The following is a 21,984-nucleotide window of genomic DNA, read 5'->3' on the forward strand; positions in this document are numbered from 1 at the left end:
ACTAGCATCACTAGCACTGACACTAGGCAGTCTTTTAAGGGCCATTTCACACAGAAACACTAAAGTTTTGAGAGTATAACACAAGATGCTGCTTGGGGTGACTCATTGTGATGCGGGAAAAGGCTTGCAAGCCAGCCACCATCTGCTTACTGTGAATCGTCGAAATCGCGAATCACAAACCTGCAAATTGCAAGGGTCTACTATACTGTACGTATGTATATATGTAAATTCAATGAAACTTTTATAGAAAATATTTATTTGACTGTATATCCAATACGATAAATTTAAACTAAGCTAATACTGTACTGTATTCAACTACTGTACAGAGTATAGGTAAACTCCACATTATGGAAATTCAGGTTGCAGAAATTTGCTCAAACAGAATTTGTAAATTATGGTCACTAAATTTGGGATATTGCCCATAAATTCGACCTTACAGAAATAGGGGTAATCCCCCCCCCCCCAAAAAAAAATTATTAACAGGAATTATAAATTATTTGGCGCGGATTTCTTGGCGTTTGCTACCACCAAGCGTGGATACGCGGAGTACCCATGAAGCTGGACTCGTTTGTTTATATCTCCCAGCATGTACGCTTGATATCTTACGTCTATCCAGTGTATTATGTAACCTCAAAGTTACAATAGCAGTTCATAATGGCCACAGCTACTACAGGGAGCTGTACAAATAGAAGAAACACAGTAAATGTCAAACATCTGGTTTTAAAAATAAAGATTACTACTTCAGTATTTATGCTCTGATAATACAAAAAGATTGTTTTCTTGTAACTAGAATATCTATATACAATAAACTGGGCTTTGGAGTACAGTGGTCCCTCGATCAATGAGGGGTACAACTAACAAAATTTCGGTCAACGAATTAGCTCCCATAAGGATTTTCAGTTCAATTAATGAACAAAACTTCGATTAACGAGAAAGCCTCTTACGAGAAACACGTTTTCTTGTGCGCATCAGCTGATCGGCTAGTCTGCCAATACAGTAATTGGTTCTATGTTTACATTCGTTTCCAGTGGAGTAAATATCAAGAAACTTGGTCTCTTGAATATTTCTGCATTTTTTATATTAAAATTATTGGTCATTCTGAAATTTAGTTAACATATTGGTAATACAGACAGTACAGGGAACAGTTTTTGTGCGCCCATCAGCTGATTGAATCACCCAACAACGCTTCTCAGTTTAACTTTGTTTACAGTGGAGTGAACTTCCAGTTTGTTGGTCTCTTGAATATTTTTTTGCATTTTTACATTAAAATTATTGGTCATTCTAATATTTAGTTAACATATTGATAATATACAGAGCAAAAATTATTATGAAACACGAAGAAGGCATTAGAACCAATGCACTCTGTAAAGAATATGGTATGTCATCGTCAACTGCCTCTACAATCAGCCGTTTGATATGTAAACAAAGCTGCCGGGAATAGAACATACACACCTCAAAGCAAGTTAAAATACAATATTCTATTGTTTTTTATTTATTATTGTACAGTATACTGTCCAGTACAGTACTGTATTTAGTTTATATTTAATGTTTTGTTAATTCTATTACTTGTACCAGTATACAGTACTTTGTATGTACAGTACAGTATACTTTTTCTGTGAGTTGGAACCAATTACCCAATATCCCATTGAAATAATAGATTCGGTTAACGAACGACTCTGTGGAACCGATTGTGTTCGTTAATCAAGGGACCACTGTATTCTCAACTGCATCATATGCTTCAGTCTATTAACAACAGTGCTTAAGGAGTTGTAATCTAAGTACAGTACACTAAAGGGTGTTGGCTCCAACGTCATTTCAACTGTAATTTCTAGTCCACGCCAGTGACGACGTTATGATGAAACAGGCGGCTAAAAAAACGTTGTTTGAGTACGTATTGCATTAGGTGAGTAGCCAGACCAAAAAAAAGTGTCATAAAATTAGTTTAATGTTCCTATTTTACACAAAGCTAAAGCCTCTATCTTTTCAAAGAACATAATCTTTTGCTTTCAAAGCTGCCTGGTGTATTATCAAATTAATGTCAAAGAAGCATATCATGTGTTTAGAATTTTGGCTATTTAAAGAATGGGGGCATCAAAACCAGTTAGTTTCAGTTAATAATTGTTATCACATAAAAGAGTCACAATTAAGTATTTCTTATTATTAATATGACATAAAAAATATAATGCTTTATCTTAATACATTATTATAACATTAGATAATAAGCGAGACAACACACAGAAAAATTTTAGTTTATCATTGCCAACACAAAATTCACATTAGCATGAGGAACCAATTATAGAAACTGTTCACTTAATGAGCTTCAACTTGTCACAGTCTCATCTCAATCTGCATTACCACGGATTGTCCTCCAAGTCGCAGGCATATCATAGAGACTGGCTATGCTTTGTTGTTTCTTGATTTATCCTTATTAAATAAAGTATCACCACCATGAACAACTGCAGTCTGAATTTGCACAGCATGATGCATTTTAGGTAACGTATGTCTCACGGTTCTGTAACTAAATTACAACCCTGGTAATAAGTTTTTGACCATACACTTTCTTCTTGGTAAATAATGGTTGGCTCACCTGTGTAAATCGACGCACAAGACAGGTTTTTCCAACACCAGCATTACCAATTAGCACCACCTTGAAGAGAAATTTGTAATCCTCCATAGTAAATGCTGCTTCCACTCCTGAAAAAAAAAAAATACTACACTAATCTTCATACTGAACATAAGATCAGGGCATTGTCCTTGTGTCTGGGAGGGAGGAACAATTTAAAGAACACAGGGAGAAGGTGTTGATCTGCATTAATGAAAATGAAGACCAATGCTTCCGAGACCAAATATATGGAAATGAATACTTCTACCTCCCAAGAAAACACTGTTCAGTATACTGTAGTGTAATGTACCAAGATGCTGCCAAGAAATATATCCCCTTGGGATTCCTACCACTTAAAAATCTAACAATACAACCAAGAACATGTTAAAATAAGTCACTGTATACTATTCTAGGCTCTTACTAATGCCGCCTAGTACTGTACTGTGTGGTAAAAAATGAAGGTAACTAGCCATATAAGATATCAAGGAAAGGTAGCCGGTAGCCCCTTATAATTATTCCACCTTCCCAGCTGGATATTAATAAGATATATATGGTACAGTAATTTGCTTACTACAGTCATGTCACACCTTACGTCCCAAAAGTCATATACTGTACTGTAGTCAAAATTACTACTGAAATTCCCTTAAATCACCCATAAAGTACATGGTTATATATACCTGTACTGTAATGTGGTTGATAAATAAAGAAAATATAATATAAAACAATAAATTAAGAAAAATGAAGAGCATGTGTGTGTGTGTGTGTGTGTGTGTGTGTGTGTGTGGGCCCCAGAGGGACGGCACATAGGCCCACTGGCATGTGAACATGTCTTGGCTGTAAAAGTTGTAGAAAAATAATTCAATTCTCTAATGTGACTTTGAAATTAAGACAATATAATATAAAACTATAAAAATTAGAAATATGAAGAGCATGGGTGTGTATTCAGAATGGGGGGTGATCGTAAGTGTGGATGCAGTGGGCAGTTTGTAAATACTGTAGCGCATCTGGCGACTCAGCTGGTTCGGCATATTTCAGTTTAAATGTGCACCACACAACCATCTGTGCTGTAAATTTACTTTATCATCTTTACCACTTATTGGCAAGTTGATTTCAGCACAGAATATTTAGGAAAAATAATGAAAATATAAAAGAGCAAAAATTATACAAGATATTGCATGCACTGCTTCGCAACTCAGCTGGGATGTGCTGCCTCTGACAAGTGACCCTTAGTAACCGTTTCCTATTTTTTTTACGGGGAATAGCCCACCCAGGCACAGGGTCAGTTAGCAGAACTGCATCGTTCTTTTCTTGCTAAGCCAAGCAAGTAAAGTCGTAAAGTTGAAAGAGTGTAAGTTAAATGCATGTAAGATGCAACACGACTGTACTGTTATTCTTAATCGGTGCAAGTTATAGAAAATAAAACGTTCTTGTTGCCAGAACAATATTTTTCACAAAACATATAATTTTATATAATATGAATACCAATATGACCAGACATGGCATCACACTGACAGATCAGCAGCACCACAGGTTAAGGCTGTACAGTACAATACATTACTGAGGAAGTTCAGTAATAAGCAACTCACACTATCCTTGATAAGATAAACACGATAAGCTGGTAAAAATCCCACAGATATGCTTATCAGACATGACAAATAAAATTTAACCACATTTATCTGCATAAAAATCCACACAAAGAAAAATATAACGAAGTTATTATTTTACAACATATTTCACAAGATCAATAAAATATTGGTAAGACAAGACAGGATAGACTATCATCTATAGCCACATACTGTAAATTAATCATCAAGAGTTGGAAAACTTGGATGTTTAGGGAAGATGAACACTGTACGTACTACAGTACTTGCTCCATAATTAATGTGTGACTTTTTACTTAAATTAATTTAACCTATCATATAAAATTCCTGCACTGTGACAGCCAGTGCCACGCAACCGACTACTCTTACTTGACTGGGAAAATTCAGTGATAAGCCTGTACAGTATACTGTTCACTGATAAAGCACTTTAAATAGTTACTGCAGTAACATAAATATATGCCCAGTAATATATAAAAGATTTCACTACGGTCTATGTCAAATCAAATTTCTAATACAGTACAGTACCTACCGTAGTGTGATTCAAAGATAAATTTAATTTCGTCTTATGAATTATACAAAAACAGGTACATTTCTACACTCAAAACCCCTTTATTTCACCCTTTTCTAAATGAGACTCGTCGCAAACTTGGACATTTTTGACAATGTCTAACTACTCAGCAATTTTTTTACATTGACACTCAGACATTTGAATTTACCCAAACATTCAACAGGTTGAAATTTACAATCCCGCACTGCAGAACACCGCCTTGGGCACAGCCCTAGAGCAGGGTGTCAAACTCATGTCCCATGAAGAGGAAAAATCTTGCTTGCAAAACCCTGGGAAATATTTATATTTTATGCAAGTAAAAATTCATTTTTGAAATGGACATTCAGTTAAGTGAACAAATGATAGATCAGCATTTGGTCAAATTTATTGTATTTTTTTAGTAATATAATGTGCATTTAAATGGTGCCTTTGTGATTTTTTTTTTCTATGTTGAAGCTACTTACTGAGATGGCAAATTTTCAAAGGAGAGCTGCACTACTTTGAAAACTCACTGTTTTAGATTAATATTTTCCCAATTACTTTTGGCTAATATTGACAACTAACCCGCCGACGTGTTATTTGTTTGGATGTTTTTTATTCTTACTATATTTTCATCAGTCGTCAATAATTATCTTACTTTTCATACTACTTGAGAAACTTGAGGAAGAAACAGTACAGCTGGGCACGACATCCCATCCCTCGACATTGAGGTTGGTCAACACTTGTCAACTCGGGTCAAAATCAATCCCCTCCTCCAAGATGTGACATCGGAGTCAGCCTGTTAGGTCATAATAATAACGAAGACCCAGCAAGACACATGATAGGGTCAACTTATGGATTTACTTCACTGTGAGACTTCACATTATAAGGCAAGAAACAGTCAAACTAATTCTTTACAAAGTATTATGATTTCTAAAATAATGCAAAAGATGTATTATGTTCTGAGAGCATTTCTACAAGTCTCAGAAGTCATCTCCCCTTCAATTACAATAAATCTATGGTAATGATCCTCATCACTGACATTCCTAAGATCCACAATACATGATTCTAAATACCTTCACTTATACCACTCTCACTATACATGGGAGGATTATCCTGGTCTCCAGAATCAAATATAATAGCATAAATTTTAATTAATTTCCTTCTGCTTGGGAGCTCACACACGAGCTGATGCAGTACATCTTGTGAGAACCATGACCCAGCCGTCAATAATGGGGGAGAGACCTATACTGGCTTGTGGTAGTTAACACAAAGGTGCTCAGCAAAATCAAAGCATGAAAATTTTAATTTAAGCCCAAGAGAAATATATCCAACAGTTGCAAGATAAGTCTGGTAAAGTAAAACTCTCCATACAGTACAGTACATGTTGTGGTATGTCTACAAAGGCTCAAGTCGTGAATTCTGATCCAGTCTGCATTTACTGTACAGTACCATCAAAATGGAGCACAAGTGTCAACCACAAACACCCGATCACTGACACCACTCATCAAGTCATGCTAACTCAGTCTATGGTGCAGAGAGAAAACAATTGTGTACAGTGAAATATATAACCAGTTTAAAGGTGTGGACACCAGGACTACACTACGTGACACTAACCATGATGCTGACAAAAGATGGCTGCAAATAATCTGAAATTCAGTTGATTCTTAGGGTAGGTTCCTCTCCACATATATCCATGCTCAGTAAATAAGGTGCATCATGAACAGTACAGTAGTTACATTGTAAGTATTCACTGTAGTTATTACTGTACAGTATATGATTGACACAGTGTAACAATGGTCCCAAACTCCTGTTCATATGCAAATAAATATATAATTCTTAGCATAAGAATATCACTCACATATATCCCATATACACTAGAAGCTAGTAACGACGATTAATAAGAAACTAAGAAGAAATCAAGTAAAAACAATAAATTTGCCAGATCGTTACCTGTCCACCCACACTGTTATTCCCCTTTAATCTGAATATCCCGACATACAAAGACACTGTTCATAAAATGAATGTATGCATTAGAAAATAGAGCTTATGAGTGTTGTGGCTGACCTCACATGATTGTGGGCGTGGGTGAGGGTGTGTGGGTGTGGGTTAGGGCGTGTGGGCGTGAAGACCTGTCACCGACCGCGCCTGACGTCGTCTGCTGCTCCTCGATCGATTCTATAAACATTCAGAATCTCCACATGATGTAATACTGTCTCACACCTTATTACACTAACCTATATACAAAATATTGTATAAATAATTATAACTGTCATTAATTATAAGGTTTAGATAAATGTCTCAGTCTTTTTTTTAACTCCAACAATTCTTTAACGAAATTATAAATTCAAAACAAAATTAATATACTTAACTTACATAAAATTCTCATTATTTATAGAAATATTCATTATAAAATACATAGGTTATTAGCGAGGCTTTGATTAATAGTAAAAAAAAAAAAATATTTCCACTATATATATTATTATATGCATTCATTATAATTTTGTCAAATTATTGTATTGAAAACACTTAAAAAAATATAGGCAAAAATAATCAAGATCACACCATACATTTATTTGTGTGAGTAGATGATTGGAGAGACAAGTTATGGGTGAGAACAACATGTGTACACCATCCTCACCCCACTGGTGGTGACCTACAGCTGTACGGCTTTAAGATGAAGTCATTTGGTAAATACATTCTCGTTTCTGTCATTGAATTTTTTTTGGCTAATATGAAGGACTTCACAGACGACTCATTATTTGTTTTAAGGTTTATATTCTTACTACCTATATTTTCATCAGTGAGTTTGATATACTTCTTATGGAAATTGCTTCTCGTTTGGTTGATAATTTGCCACACGGTTCGGGCAGCTGCTCTCATGTCCACACACACATAAAATAAAACGTTAAATTACACCATATAATAGTAAGTTTTGTTTAATATGCCTGGGGGTTTGGAGCCTCAGCTAAAAAATTAAGTAAGGTTAGGTAGGTTTCTTTGGTTAAGTTGGTGAGGTCTTTTACCAATGCTTGTGCTGCTGATTTTTCTTATCAACTAAAGTTAGGTTCGGTTTAATTTATAAATAACCAATTTTCCGGTAATATTTAGAAAATGACACCAGGCAACTGGTGAGCTAATCCCTTAAACAAAAAAAGTACTGTATATATTTTTATGATCATTTTTTATAATTATTTTTTCTTTTTTATTACCATTATTATTATTATTTAATTATATTTTCGTCCCCCAGGCCTTGATGTGGGGCATTATAAATGACCTGTGCCTGGGTGGGCTAATTCCCATAAAAAAAATATACATCTAAAAATCACTTAATTTCAGACAAAAGAACTAGAATGACAAAATACAGTAAATGAAAGTAAAAAAATAAGTTAGTAAATAATATAGTACTGTAAATTTCAAGTTTAATCCCGCTCATATCAGCGGGCGTTCATAAATCGGGGACCTCCTGTACTGTACTGTAGTAAGGATAGGTTTGGAAAAGTTAAAAGGTTATACTGTGCCTGTAGTATAACATGTTAGCTATATTGATTGATGGGAGGTTATTTTTATGTAGCTAAATTGAATTGGTAAAAGAATGATAATACAGCTATTGTTATTTTGGTACTGTATTTAATTTTTGCAGATATATCGGCTTTCTTCTTGAAGCAAATTGCTAGTGATGATGACATGTCACCAGCTATTGCAGCCATGAAAGCACTGATGGAGTCATTACGACTGGATGATTCAACAACATTACAGGAGTTTATTGGTAAATGGAATAATCATCATTTTAAAGAATGTGAACATGGTTTAGAGTTTAAAGGTGCAGTCCATTTAGAGATAGGATTTTATAATTCTGATATACCTAAAGTAGATTTCTCCTTACAGGTATTTTAATTGACTATTAAACTGTAGCATTATTAATTGATCCATAAAAGGGAAGTCATGTCATTTTGATCTTTCCTTTCACAGAGAAAATGAAAGATGCACGAGAAGCTCTGAGTAAGACGGATGTGTCGGTGGTGTCCGTGTCATCCGGATGTGAACTTTTTTTGCGTTTCATCACTTTGTCGCATAAGGAATTAGAGCAGGCTGCGGTAAGACCAAGTAATTATATAACCAGTTTTTTATTAGTGACTTTTTGTTAACAGAGCCAGATTTTGACATTTCCACGATATATTTTTTTATTGGCCAGAAGTTAAAAGCACCCGGGACTGCAGATTTGAATAAAAGTATCGGGTAATGTAGTTTTTGTATTGGGTGGTGGATTTACCTCATAAAAGCTAAGAGAATACATGAGGCATTGTGAATATTGGTAACAATCTCTCTATGTACTACAGTATAGGGGGAAGTCAGTTTTCTGTGGTAATCATATCTTGAAAGTGATTAGAATTAAAATGACCCATGTCCCAAGCTGCAAGGTCATTATCAGGATCTGGAAAATTACACCTTGTTAAAGGGATGTACTGCATAGTAGGAGAGCTTGGGTGACAGCTTTATCGGTGGTTTGATTCCCGGGCACTCCCAGTTCACCCAAATGTAAACGGATAATTAAGTTTACAACTAAGGGAAGTGAATGCAGTAAGGACCATGCTGCCTCCTTGTGTGCTGAAGGCTTAGCATACAGTGTTCTAAATCTATATTGCCTATCGGACTCGCTTTCATTTTTCAGCTGGGCATATGGGCCAGTCATTGGTATGCATGAGCCTTACTGGTTACTGCAGTGCAAATTTCAGCTGAAAAAATAATTGATCCAAAAGATATGCTCCCTTGCACACTTGTGTGCCTCAAACATTTTCTTCATAAATGTTCATTACTTCTACATTTTTAACTACAGTAGACAGAAATTATTTCTATATTCTTGTACTGTACGCTATTATAATTTGACCATTTAAGGATTAGTATTGCACTTGGGTATTTAATGCCAGATGCTTCTTTTGAGCTGAGAGAAACCTTTACCACTCAGTGGGTTAAAACCAATCTTGATTAACCCTGTAAGGAAATCCTCATCGTTTTATGGCTGCTCTCCTTGGTGCACGGTCTCTTATAGTCTCTCTTGTAAGGTTCTTAACTCTAATTTCATTTCTTACAACCTCACCCCTTTTCATTCTTGGCTTACCCCTGACTCTTCTCCCCTCCACATTTAGGTTCATGTACAGTCTCGTTCAAGATTCTTTGAACACTGCTGGAGACAGCTAGCAACTCAAGCCGTTTGTTTACTATAGTATGTAGTAAAAATTATGAATGAATGTAAAAGGTTCTCGGTGAATGTTTACTTAGTTCCCCGTTGCTTAATTAATGGTTGGATTTTGTTGTTTTGCTTTATAGTATTATACAATACTGCGTATTATAGTAAACAAACGGCCTTGAGTTGCCAGCTGTCTCCAACATTGTTCGAAGAATCTTGAACGAGACTGTACAGTACCTCTTGGCCCAATTGGTCTCATCCATTTCTCTTTACAGTATGCCCAAACCATCTCAGTCAGTCTCTCCACAGAACTTCATTAATAGTCTCAATACCCAGCCACCCTCTTAGCTCTGAACAGAGCCTCCTGTCTTTCAGTGTCACATTACATAATTATTCATTTCACCATTTTCATTTCTTCTCTCTCAAGTCTACTTGTGTCATCCTCTTTAACTGACCATGTTTCACTAGCATACAACATCACAATAAAGACGGCAGCAGCAGCTCTGTAAACTTCCTTCAGCCACTTGCAACTGATCAGGCTTCAGCATCCCCCCCCCCCTTTCCCTCCAATATTAATCAGGTTACCAAGGTAACAGAACTCTGACACAACGTAGCAAGATTCTGGGCTAGAATTAAGGATGTTCTGTTCAATACGGCTGACAGGTGTGTGTAGCTGGATGAAGGGCCCAGCCAGGCATTCAATAACATGGTGGTAGAATGATGAAGTGGATAGAATGATAAAGGAGAAGAAAGATTTTTTTTAAGGACTGAAAGCTGGGTGGAGTGCCTGGAGGCCAATTGCAGAGCCAGGAGAGAGGCTGACAGTAGTAAGAAGCAAGGATGTTGGGGAGCAATGTGCGAGATATGACTTTTGTCGGGAATTTGGAATGTCGATTTATGCATGCACATTGGTTGTAGGGCTGCAGGTCCTTTGGCAATATGAGAGAGTAAAATTACGAGACCCTACTACATCTCAGCTAATAAAATACCAGGCTACACCATCAAAATCCATAACATATTAATTATAATTAGTGTTGTTAAAATAATTGGAGTAGTCTATGCACTAATTCTTTAGAATATCCTGGTGTAAGGGTTTTACAAAGGGATTATAAATTTACACCGTGTTGCTAACCATACATGGCGTCTGATGTCACTGATGCATGCCTTGTTGCATGTTATATTCCGAGACCATCTAAATCATCATAAATGCATTGACTAAAACAGTCCCAACTCAATTGTTCGTGCATATTGGCACCCGAATCAACACAGTCAGGTTTGATAGTCTGAATAAACTTTGATATAACAAGTAAAGGAAGGGTTTCTTAAGGCCCGCCCACACAATCGAGCAGTGCCCAGCGGGCATGCGCTAAATGCCCAGTATCGGGCAAAATTGGCGGGCAAACCAGCGGAGTGCCCGTGCCTGTCGTTGAGCGAAATCATGGTCAGTCTGCTTGATGGTTTGCTGCCGGATGTAGCTAGAAGTTTGTAAAAAGTGTTGGGGTCCATTCTCATGTAATTGGTGAAGTCTTGCTCATGTCCATCTTGCAGTTCACTTGAAATCGTGGCATGACTTCCCAATAATTTTCTTCGACCTAACCACTCTTTGCACCATTCCCTTTTCTGCATTTGGTTCTTCTTTTTGCACATAGTAGCAATTATTATAGTACACAACGCTATGCTCTTCACTTTAACTGTCCGGCGATTATTCCTGCGACACACCATGGTGATCATATCGCACCCGCCACTGCCGCCAACCACCCCCATGTGTACAACAACACAGGCTTTGCCCCGTAAACGAGCAAAGCCTGCGGGGCACTGTTCGATCTTGTGGACGGGGCTTTAGCCTGTGCTGTAGATAGTGGAGATTCATCTGGACACAGGCATCTAATAGAAGATTACGTGATGGCGATTGTAAGTCTTGGGATACACACATTAAATAAACTGAGTTGAAGTATTGATTAGTTCCTGGTTGGTGTTGTTCCTAGAAGCGTTGTTGCTGGTCTGGCCCGGCGTCTCGCAGGCGTCTGCCTCCACGCATGAAACTGTGGGAAACTCCTGTTACATTTCAATTTTTTTCATTTAGAAACCATATTATCAAAGCAGATGTTGACCTCTAACATCAAACCCCTACACTAGCAGTGTCAAGTTTGTCCACCTCTCTCTCCCAAAGTAATTACAGTATAAAGAGGACCAATATGATTCTCAGATTTCTTTGGGAAGACTTTGTATGTTACTGCATATGTTATGTATTTACAATAGTGGCGAGTCTTTATATTGATTACGAAGTAACTTGTATTATTTTCTTTCAGGATTTTGCCTCATGTCGAGAAATTCTTTTGAGGCGTGGGGAAGATTTTATCAAAAGTATGCAAGAGAGTCGCAGAAAGATATTACGCTCGAGTAATAATTTGATTAAAGATGGAATGGTGATTCTTACTCATTCAAGATCACGAAATGTTTTGGCAGTTATGACAGAGGCAGCCAGACAAGGCAGACAGTTTACTGTTTTTGTTACAGAATCACAACCAGATTGTTCAGGGTAGGTACGGTTGCATTTAGTGTTGACACTTGGTAAGTATGAATTATCTTTTTCTTTTGTTTGGTGGTATGTGTATGAGAAATGGGGAGTATTATGAAAGATAGTGGCCATTGTGTCTGGAAGAAATTTATGGGAGTTGGACCATAATTTGTAGTTGGAAAGATTGTGTGGAAACTACTCTTAGTAAAGATTGAGGAATAAAAACCAAGACAGGTGTAAACTATTAAAAGTACACAGGTTTTAAATTTTTAGTGTTGGTGTAAGAATATGAGTTTAGATTTGTGGCAATAGCTGTTGGAAAGTATAATCAGTCAACTCTTCATATATGGGAGGAAACATGGTACATAATACTGTGTGTACAACAGCAGGTTTTGCTGTATAAAGAATTGATAGACTGAGATTTGAAGATCAGATAATCTAGCCAAAAAGTTATGCTGTAGTGGTAAGATGGTAAGAACATACAAAGAACATAAGGAGTCTGCAATAGGCCGGTTGGCCTGTGCATGGCAGATCCTGTCGAGAGTTACTACCACTCTCTATCATTCACGAATCTATCCAGCCTCCTTTTAAAACTTTCCAGCGTTCCAGCACTTACTACAAAGTTGCTAAGCTTGTTCCACTCGTCCACCACCCTATTTGTGAACCAGTTCCTTCCTATCTCCCTCTTAAACCTAAATTTATCCAACTTAAATCCGTTGCTACGAGTCCTATCCTGCTCTGATATTATAAGAACTTTATCTATATCGCCTTTATTGATTCCTTTCACCCACTTAAATACTTCTATCATATCTCCCTGCACTCTTCGTCTTTCTAGGGAATGCAAGTTTAGTTTCTTTAACCTATCTTGATTTGGAAGGTTTCTAAGTCCCAGAATCATTTTTGTCATTCTTCGTTGCACCGACTCCAGTGAATTGATATCCATTCTATAATAAGGGCACCAAAACTGAATCGCATAGTTGTGTCTAACTTAATTAAAACTGGTTTTATTGTCTCCAGTATGAACATTGTGACAGGTCAGGTCAGTTACACGAGACCCACTAATCCCCCAGTGCTCCATGGGAGTGGAAAATACCAATCTTCGCTGTAACACAGCCTCATTCACGCCCGTATCATATAGATTTTTAGTTTTTAAATACATATTTATTTTTTTTAGGTAAACTATTCTGGATTATTCTAGTAAACAAATTTAGTTTTTAACTTAATTAGAACTGCTTTGACAGACTCCGTTAATTTAAACTCACGAGAAACATTTCCTAGCACCTAGAAACATTCTGAGAATGTGGGGTTTGAGAAAGTCATCTGGTTAGCAGAAGTGTTCTTCACCAATTGTTCCGGCTAACAGGGCTATCACTACTCTAATGTGGCTTAGAAATAAAGAAAATATAAAAGAAAACTAGAAAGCAAAGAGCATGGGTGTGTATGTTTGAGAAGTGAACATGTGTGGAGGTAGTTCTAGCCAAGGCCTTGACTATGAACTAAGTAGCTGACGTACCAGCCCAGCCACCTCTTGTATTGTTACTTGTAATGAAATTATATAAGTTAAAAAATTCATTATAATACTCTCATGTGGCTTAGAAATAAGGAAAATAAAAAATACTATAAAGTAAGAAAATTTTTGGGAAGTAAATGTGTTATGAGGCAGTGGGTTACTGGGCTTTAAATGTGTGACTGACATCATGGCATACACACCCACCAGTGTCCGCCACACGTCTGTGAGCCCACTGAGCTGGGTAATTGCCTGAACCGTGTTGCCAACTAGATGGGTGGGAAGTATGCATGAGGAAGACATTATTCTTTATACATAAATAGTATATACATTACTGTACAGGTATATGTGAGGAATAAAAAAATAATAATAAAAAAAATACTACTTTGCCATTTAGCAGGAGACAGTGAGAATAGAGCAGGGAGTGAGGAAACACCAGTGATAGCTCTCTCCCTCCCATCTTCAGCACTTGCTTCTACACACAATGATAAATTTCCTTCATGTTTTGACATTATGCTAATTATTAAAAAATAAATGGCACATACTGTGTGTGGTGTACAGTACATTTAAACAGAAATTGGCCTAAGCAGCCAAGTTGCCAGATCTGCTATGGACAGGTATATACAGTATAACTATGTACTTTATGGGATTTTCAGGGTAATTTTGACTACATACACATTTTTGGCTTTACTTGACTCTTCTGAACATAACCCCCTGCATAAGATGTGACACTGTGTGTGAGAGAGAGAGAGAGAGAGAGAGAGATAGATGTGTACTATGTTAGTTTGCGAGAAAATGGTTCAGTATTGGGTCTTGAGACGGCCTGGAACTTATCCCTCTTTGTACCATGTTAAAAGAGGTTTTCTTGAACACCCTTTTCTCTAAATGAATTACTTGTTTAAAGTGAGGGAGTAATGTTCAGCATTACATTTGAAATTTTTATGAATTATACTGTATATTCAGTATTTTGAAGATTTTAAATATTTCTTTGCCATCATCCATTTTTGTTGTACAGGTTGACAACCCTTTATCCGAAATTCCAAAAACCGAAAAGCTCTGAAAACCGAAAGTTTTTTGTGGAGCAATTTTTTTTTTTTTAACAGCCCACCCGGGCACAGGTCACTGACCCACATCGGGGCCTAGGGGGTGAAAATGTAATAGTAATAATAATTATAATAATATTAATAATGATAATACAGTAATAATAATAATTATTCATAGTAAATAACATTTTTAATAAAAAATACACAAAAATAAAATAAGAATGATAACAATACTAATAATAACAATAATACTGTAATAATAAAATAATAATAATAATAATAAAGAAATACAAGAATGAAAAAAAGATCAAAAGTGAGAAACACGACCTAGACCTATGAATAATTATTATTATTATTATTATATTTTAGCCCCCAGGCCCCAATGTGGGTCAGTGACCTGTGCCAGGGTGGGCTGATCCCTGTAAAAAACTAACCATTCTGAAAACGGAAAAATTCCAAAAACCGAAATGCATCTGGTCCCAAGGATTTCGGATAAGGGATTGTCAACCTGTACAGTAATAGTATAAGCATAAATAAAAGTGCGAGTATAGGTATAAAACAAGTGCAGCTGAAGAAATGGGAGAAAAAAATTGTGCTACATCCAAGAGTACCTGTGTTTATACAGTAGATATCAGAGAAGTATGGCTGCCAGGTGTATGAAGCATATATCAACCTACTTCTCATAGAACAAGGTCTTTTGTGTATGGGCCTTGCAGAATTATAGTATGACCCTCCAAAATCAGTGTTTTACCATCAAATTTTCCCAAAAACTGAACTGTAATTTTAATTTTGTATTAGGATATTTATATTTAGGTGACTTATAAATTAAGATTTTTTTAATCAAAAGTGAAATTATGCTCTGTACAATACTATCCACAATGATAGTCAATCACTTTTCTGTAGTATCTTTTGCTGAGTTATAGATTATATATTAATTTATAATGGCTTGTCTTGCAGGCACAGAGTTGCAGATGATTTAAGAGCAGTTGGAATACCTTGTACAGTGATCTTGGATGCAGCTGTGGGTTATATCATGGAACGAGTCAGTGCTGTTATGGTAGGAGCCGAGGGAGTTTGTGAGAATGGAGGGATTCTCAATAAGGTGAGTAGAGTACAGTACAGGATTATAAGAACAGTTTCAGTATTGTGAATCGATCTTATTTTTCTGGGGACAATGATATCAATAGATTCCATTGATCTTTTCATATCATCTCTATAAACTCCTTGGGTTAAATTGGATAATTAAATGAAAAGAGAGATACAGTCGTCCTCTGATTTATGGAAGGGTCAGGCTCCATATAACCTTTGTCATACATCAATATTCGGTAAATTGAACCAAATTTTCCCGTAGACTTCCATTATAAAAGTTGAGATAGGTTCCTTGACACTACAAAGTAACAATTACACATAACACAACAACAAACTTTATTAATATGTACTATCCTGAACATAAACATAGATAATAATGCAGCATTTAAACCAGTGAGGTAGGGAGGATTAATAACACACGGAGTCCTTACTATACAGGTACTGTATGATGGGGATGTGGTCCAGAGAAAAGTGAAAGGGATTATTATTGATGACTGATCCACTTCCAATTTTTCAAAGAAAACGAATTTACAGACACTGCAATTTCGCGCTGTTTTATAGTGGACACTGTAATTTCTTATCTCTCTCTATCACATAATGTCTAATTTCTTACCTCTATCACATAATGTCTAATTGATTTAGAAATTTATTATTCTGGCATTTATCTCTTAATCAGTTTATTTGTATGGCCTCATGCCTTGGTTCATAGTGTTCCTGGCTCCTGGTCCCATGGTGAGGTACAGTTAATGGGGTATTGCTTTATTATGGTGTGTGCATTTACCTGGGTACTAAATATGCTAGTGACTTTGGCTCACCTTGGGGCTTCATATCCTACAGGTGATGATTGTTAGCATTTAATTTTACAAAAACTCGTCCATGACTTAACTTGCCTTTTCTTTTCTAGCTATTTACTGTACTGTATTTGTATTTTTTGATAGATTGGGAGCTGTACTCTTGCAACATTGGCTCACATGAAGAACAAACCAGTCTATGTATTGGTGGAGAGCTACAAGTTTATTCGTACAATTCCTCTCAATAACTCCTCCCTTCCCAAAATTTATCTGGTAAGTAACAATATTCTATTCATTTTTTTTAACAAATGCATGCACAGGGAGAGATGACAAGTGTCATTGTCAAAACTATTCACTGAGGCATCCCCTTAACAAAGCTTGAAGACATTTGAAGCCGAATGTTTTGAACTGTAGGATGTTACATGATTTAGGAAAAACACTAAAAGCAAGGAATTCCATACAGTGCTAATTGTGGCTATAACTTGAGTTTTGATAGGCATAGGTTATGCATGATAAAATTTCAACTGAAACGGCAAATGCTCTCGCATACACTTTTGTACTCTGTCAAAATTTGGTGTGGTGATGGCTTTAACAAATTAGCTTGAGAGAACAGTGACTATGAATGACTATACTGTACATAGCAAAGAGGATAATAAAATGTCCTTGTAGTTTGTAGTGCCAAAATATTTATGGTTTAACGAGACACTGATTACAGTACAGTATTTTAAATTCTGTTACATAATTCATTTGCCAACCATGGATTTACCAATAGCTGTTTATACAGGGTGTAATTTGTTTTACCAACCATGGTATCCAGTTCAGGGGTGGATCCAGGATTTAAAAAAAACCCAAAAAGGAGGAGGAGGGGCAAACAATGTGTACTGTACAGGCATACCCCGATAACCGACACATATCAGGACTGGGAAAAGTCGTTGGTTAGTGAATCAACCGTTATCAAAGCAATTAATCCCATAAGAATTTAACAAATTCAGGGGGTTAGGGACTGGCCGCCTCCAAAAACTTTCATCTACCCTTGATATATCTGTTGTGCACACTGTCAAGCAAGAAAATAAAGAAGACTTATAAAGCAAGCATAATAAGCCTTAAATAAGCAATGGAACTCATAAAATGAGACTGCTATTTACCTGTGTTGAGGATGGTAGAGATGGCCTAAGGTGGCAAGTTCAAGTCTCTCCCACTCTTTGCTGGTCCATCACCACTCTTGTTACACCTTAAGCCTAATCACATCACATCAAGCTGCCCAGCACAAGAGCAACTATCACTGGGGCATTAAGTAACACACCAAGTTGGAAGTGACAAAAAAACCCACAAAGTCAGAGACACAGTAAATGTAAACAAGAGTAATGGTGGCAGAAATAAGTCAGGGGGATGCGCAAGCCAAATTCAAAAGAGCTCTGACGCTCCTTTCCCGATCTTCGGATCTCCGGGGTATTAACAAAATTTGAGGTATTTCCCCTATATGTAATTGTCTGTTAAGCGAAGCGATGTTAACTGGACGTCGGTTTTTGGGGTACACCTGTAATAGCATATCCAACGATAACTTTTAAAAGTGGAAAGGCGAACTCATTTTATGTTTCAAAATATGATTTGAATATTTTGAAAACCGAGGATAAGGGAAATGATGTCACAATCATGTTTCTCAACCCAATTGATATGACAGGAGAAGCAAGGTTTAGTACAAAACCCACCTCACCCAGGGGAAAAAGTAATTTATGATGTGAATCTACCATATGGTTTACCAAAAAAATTTAGAACATAAAACAATTATGTGCTACTATGCTCTGGCTGTGAGGAAAGGTTTGCATAATAGATTGGATAAAAAAATCAGTAATAATTGATAAACAGTTTTGATAAGGTGAATTAGTGGTGTACAAAAGCATATAATAGCTAAGTGTCCCACGGCTACCTATGTCTCATTGCCTTAACCTTTGCTAAGAGAAAGCAGAAAATTTAAGATTAATTCAGTTTGCACTAACTTTCATGATAGTCACATTCTTCAGGGAATCAAACAAGCCTTTAGCTCATTTGCAGAGCAAGATAACCGAGAGTTGTCCTTCTGACTCATAGACTGAAAAAAGCACTGCCCTATACAAGATGGGTTGTATAGTCTCAACAGACCACTCAAATCTTCAAAGCATTGTATCCAGCAGTTGTAAAAGCACTAGAAGACTTATCTGCATCAAAGTACTCAATTTTCGTGGGAAAATCTCTTGGCTTTCTTAAAGAGTATGACATCAGATTCTTTCCTTGTAAGTATGGAGGTTCTATCAGCTATTTTAAATGTTATGAGACCTATATCTCAGAAATTGTAGAGGTGTTGAGATGGATCTGGTACAAGCTTTTGGCAGAGTGAAGGACTGCATGGATGTGTTGTAAATGTACAGAAACGATGATACACTCAGAAGATTATTTGAGAATGCAGACACATTAAAGCCACAAGAAGTGTAGGGCGACAACAGACCCAATCTAATCCCCCAGCTGATGATGCATACTTCTATTACATGCACACTTTTTTTTGTCTTTCACTGACACAGTTATGCTGCAACTGAAAGAGCATTTCACTTGTAAACCAAGTTCATGGCAGGAGCTCTGCTACCTGATACCTTAACTTTGTGTAAGTAGAATGTTCTCAGAAGTAAGTGAGGCAGTTGTGATTTACAGTAAGTTCCTTGATGGTAGTTTGGAGGAGGTACAAGCAGAATTTGCAAGATGGCAGAACACTTGGAAAAGACATGGAGGAAAAGACAGACCAAAAATGGCTGTTGCTTCACTAAAATATTGCAGAAAATTTGGCACATACCAAAACATCCAAACTCTGATACACAGTCTTGCAACACTTCTTGTGACAACTGCTACAAGTGAAGGCTCATTCAGCTGCCTAAAGTATCTGAAGTCGTATCTGCATTCCACTATGTTAGAACAAAGACTGAATGGATTAGCTTTACTGTTTTTCCACAAAGATATGGAACTGAATTACAGTGAGGTTATCAATGAATTTGGTTGTAAGAACAGTTTACTTGACTTTGGACTTCACAAGTAATAGATAGATCAATCAATATCTCTCTAAGTACTGTATACTTAATTTTGCAACAATCCTAGAAGAAAAAAAAAAAAAATTCTTTTATATTTTTGGCTAACATGGTATTCTGTGAACACAATTGCCTGTACACTGTATAATATATTTTATAACGGTTTCCAAAAATGCAACTGCATATTAAATCTACTGTATATCTGCTTATTTTGCTGTTATGTAAATAAAATATGCTTGCTAAACAAAGTGAATGAAAAATGAAAAGGGTATCCTTTTACATAGCCTTATCATGAGACTCGACTCCCCCCCCCCCCTTCCATGAACACATAGACGCCACTGTAGGGCAGTAATTGCTTTTATTAATTCACCTGTTCTTTCTTTAGCATCGTGCATCTGTCCTGAATTCTGGCAGTGACCTCATACGTGAGCATCCTCTGGTTGACTACACACCGCCAGAAAACTTGACACTACTTTATACCGACCTTGGGGTGTTGCCCACTTCAGCTATCACCGAGCACCTCATCAAATTGTATACATAGGACAAAAGTATTTACTGTATTGAGGAAAAAATAAAAAAAGCATAGTGTTGATTAAAAAATAATGTTTTAATGATAAGAAGCTTACCTTGCATTCATGTAAAGTAGAATTATATAATGTACTGCTGGGTAATGGAAAGAATGTGAGGGATTCTATGTTTTTTATTATGGAAATTAAAGTCTCTTCATTTGATTATGTGTTTTGAACTGTCCTAATGCTCCTTTTACCATACCAGAACCTAAGACTATGGTATTTTCAGGCAATATGATCCTTAAATATATTAGCTATTAATATGTTTAATACTATAATCTGTCAAAGGTGGCAGTTGTGTAGGAGTGTATTATGCATCTTTTATAGCTGTAATATTGTATTGTCAAGATTCATTTGTGTATTAATATGTAGGAGAAGTTTGCAGGTATTATGGTGTTGTAAGAGAGAGAGAGCCTTATTGTTGTGAAGACATTTTGAACAAGGTAAGAGACTTTCTCTCAGGAGTTAACATGTAGGCAGGAGTTATAGGACTATTTTACCGTCAATTATATATAATATTAATGTACTATATGAATTATGTGGATATTTATTTATGTATGATTTTACTGTATAAAATATGTTTCAATGTACTGATATTACCAATACAGTATACCATAAATAAATAACAAATTATGAATATAATATAATACCTTGAAGGGTTCTAAAATAAAACTAAATACTTCTGGCCACAGAAAATACTACAATCACCAGCACGAATGTTGTTGCCAAAACCAGAAAGTTAAAATATACTTTACTTGACATGTCTACTTCATTTTCATTCGTTACCTGGTCAATTCAACCTTCCCAACACTTCACTATAAGACTGTTGCTTTCAAACTTTGCATTACCCTATAAATATTTCCTTTCTTTAATTTGCCTGAATACGGTTTCGCATTTGTTTCGGTGAATAACTAATTGGCAGCTAAACTTCCTGGTACAGTGGAAAGTAGGCAGCCCACACCCTCACATTTTTGCTTACACCGAGAACACCGGCACAGGCAACAACATCGCCGAGATACTCAGCACAGGTCTTCCTCGACCTGGAGAAGACATTCGAACTAGCAAATCCACTGGCCATTATAACGACGCTTGCTGAAAAAGGCGTCAAAGGAAGGTTGCTGGGGTGGATCCAGAACTACCTCACACAGAGAGTACGCTTTCAGGGAGCAACCTCAAGCTACAAGGTTCATGAAAACGGAACCCCACAAGGAGGCATCTTCAGTCCAACGCTGTTCAATGTCCTGATGGAAAATCTTGTCAGACTTCCTTTCAGACAAACAGCCAAACTCCTATGCTATGCAGATGACTTACAGCTCATAGTAAGAGGAGCAAACAGAATAGCCAACATGCACTCCAACTTTTAGAAGAAGAGTGCAACAGACTTGGACTCGAGATAAATCCAGCCAAGTCAAAAGCGATGGCCATCTGCAGACACACCAGACATGATGCTCTCCATACAAAACACACAGGTAGTCTGGACCAACACCCCACCAGTGTCTT

At 36.6% G+C, this 21,984-nt stretch overlaps 2 protein-coding genes across 6 annotated transcripts in view; one reads left to right on the plus strand and one right to left on the minus strand.

Moving 5' to 3' along the window:
• LOC121854684 (ras-related protein Rab-30-like) overlaps positions 1 to 6,898 on the minus strand; it is a 31,380-nt gene extending 24,482 nt beyond the window's left edge. For 2 of the 5 annotated variants that reach the window (XM_042349381.1, XM_042349380.1), the window contains exons 1-2: positions 4,085 to 4,150; positions 2,588 to 2,694 (exon numbers count right to left, since the gene is read on the minus strand). In XM_042349381.1, the coding sequence (XP_042205315.1) occupies positions 2,588 to 2,694; positions 4,085 to 4,100 (123 nt within the window). In that variant the 5' untranslated portion in view covers positions 4,101 to 4,150. Of the gene's footprint in view, positions 1 to 2,587; positions 2,695 to 4,084; positions 4,151 to 6,682; positions 6,704 to 6,796 lie in introns of those variants that run through there. The other 3 variants (XM_042349383.1, XM_042349382.1, XM_042349384.1) reach the window with 3 other exon arrangements.
• A 366-nt stretch (positions 6,899 to 7,264) lies between these two features.
• On the plus strand, positions 7,265 to 20,646 carry LOC121854707 (translation initiation factor eIF-2B subunit alpha-like). Its single transcript, XM_042349438.1, has 7 exons — positions 7,265 to 7,419; positions 8,373 to 8,498; positions 8,702 to 8,826; positions 12,227 to 12,456; positions 15,943 to 16,087; positions 17,013 to 17,138; positions 20,301 to 20,646. Exons 1-7 carry the CDS (start codon positions 7,407 to 7,409, stop codon positions 20,454 to 20,456), a joined length of 921 nt encoding a protein of 306 aa, XP_042205372.1. The 5' UTR covers positions 7,265 to 7,406; the 3' UTR covers positions 20,457 to 20,646.
• Positions 20,647 to 21,984: the final 1,338 nt, after the last annotated feature.

Source organism: Homarus americanus, unplaced genomic scaffold (genome assembly GCF_018991925.1).
Source record: "Homarus americanus isolate GMGI-L3 unplaced genomic scaffold, GMGI_Hamer_2.0 scaffold53233, whole genome shotgun sequence".
NCBI classification, from domain to species: Eukaryota; Metazoa; Arthropoda; class Malacostraca; order Decapoda; family Nephropidae; genus Homarus; species Homarus americanus.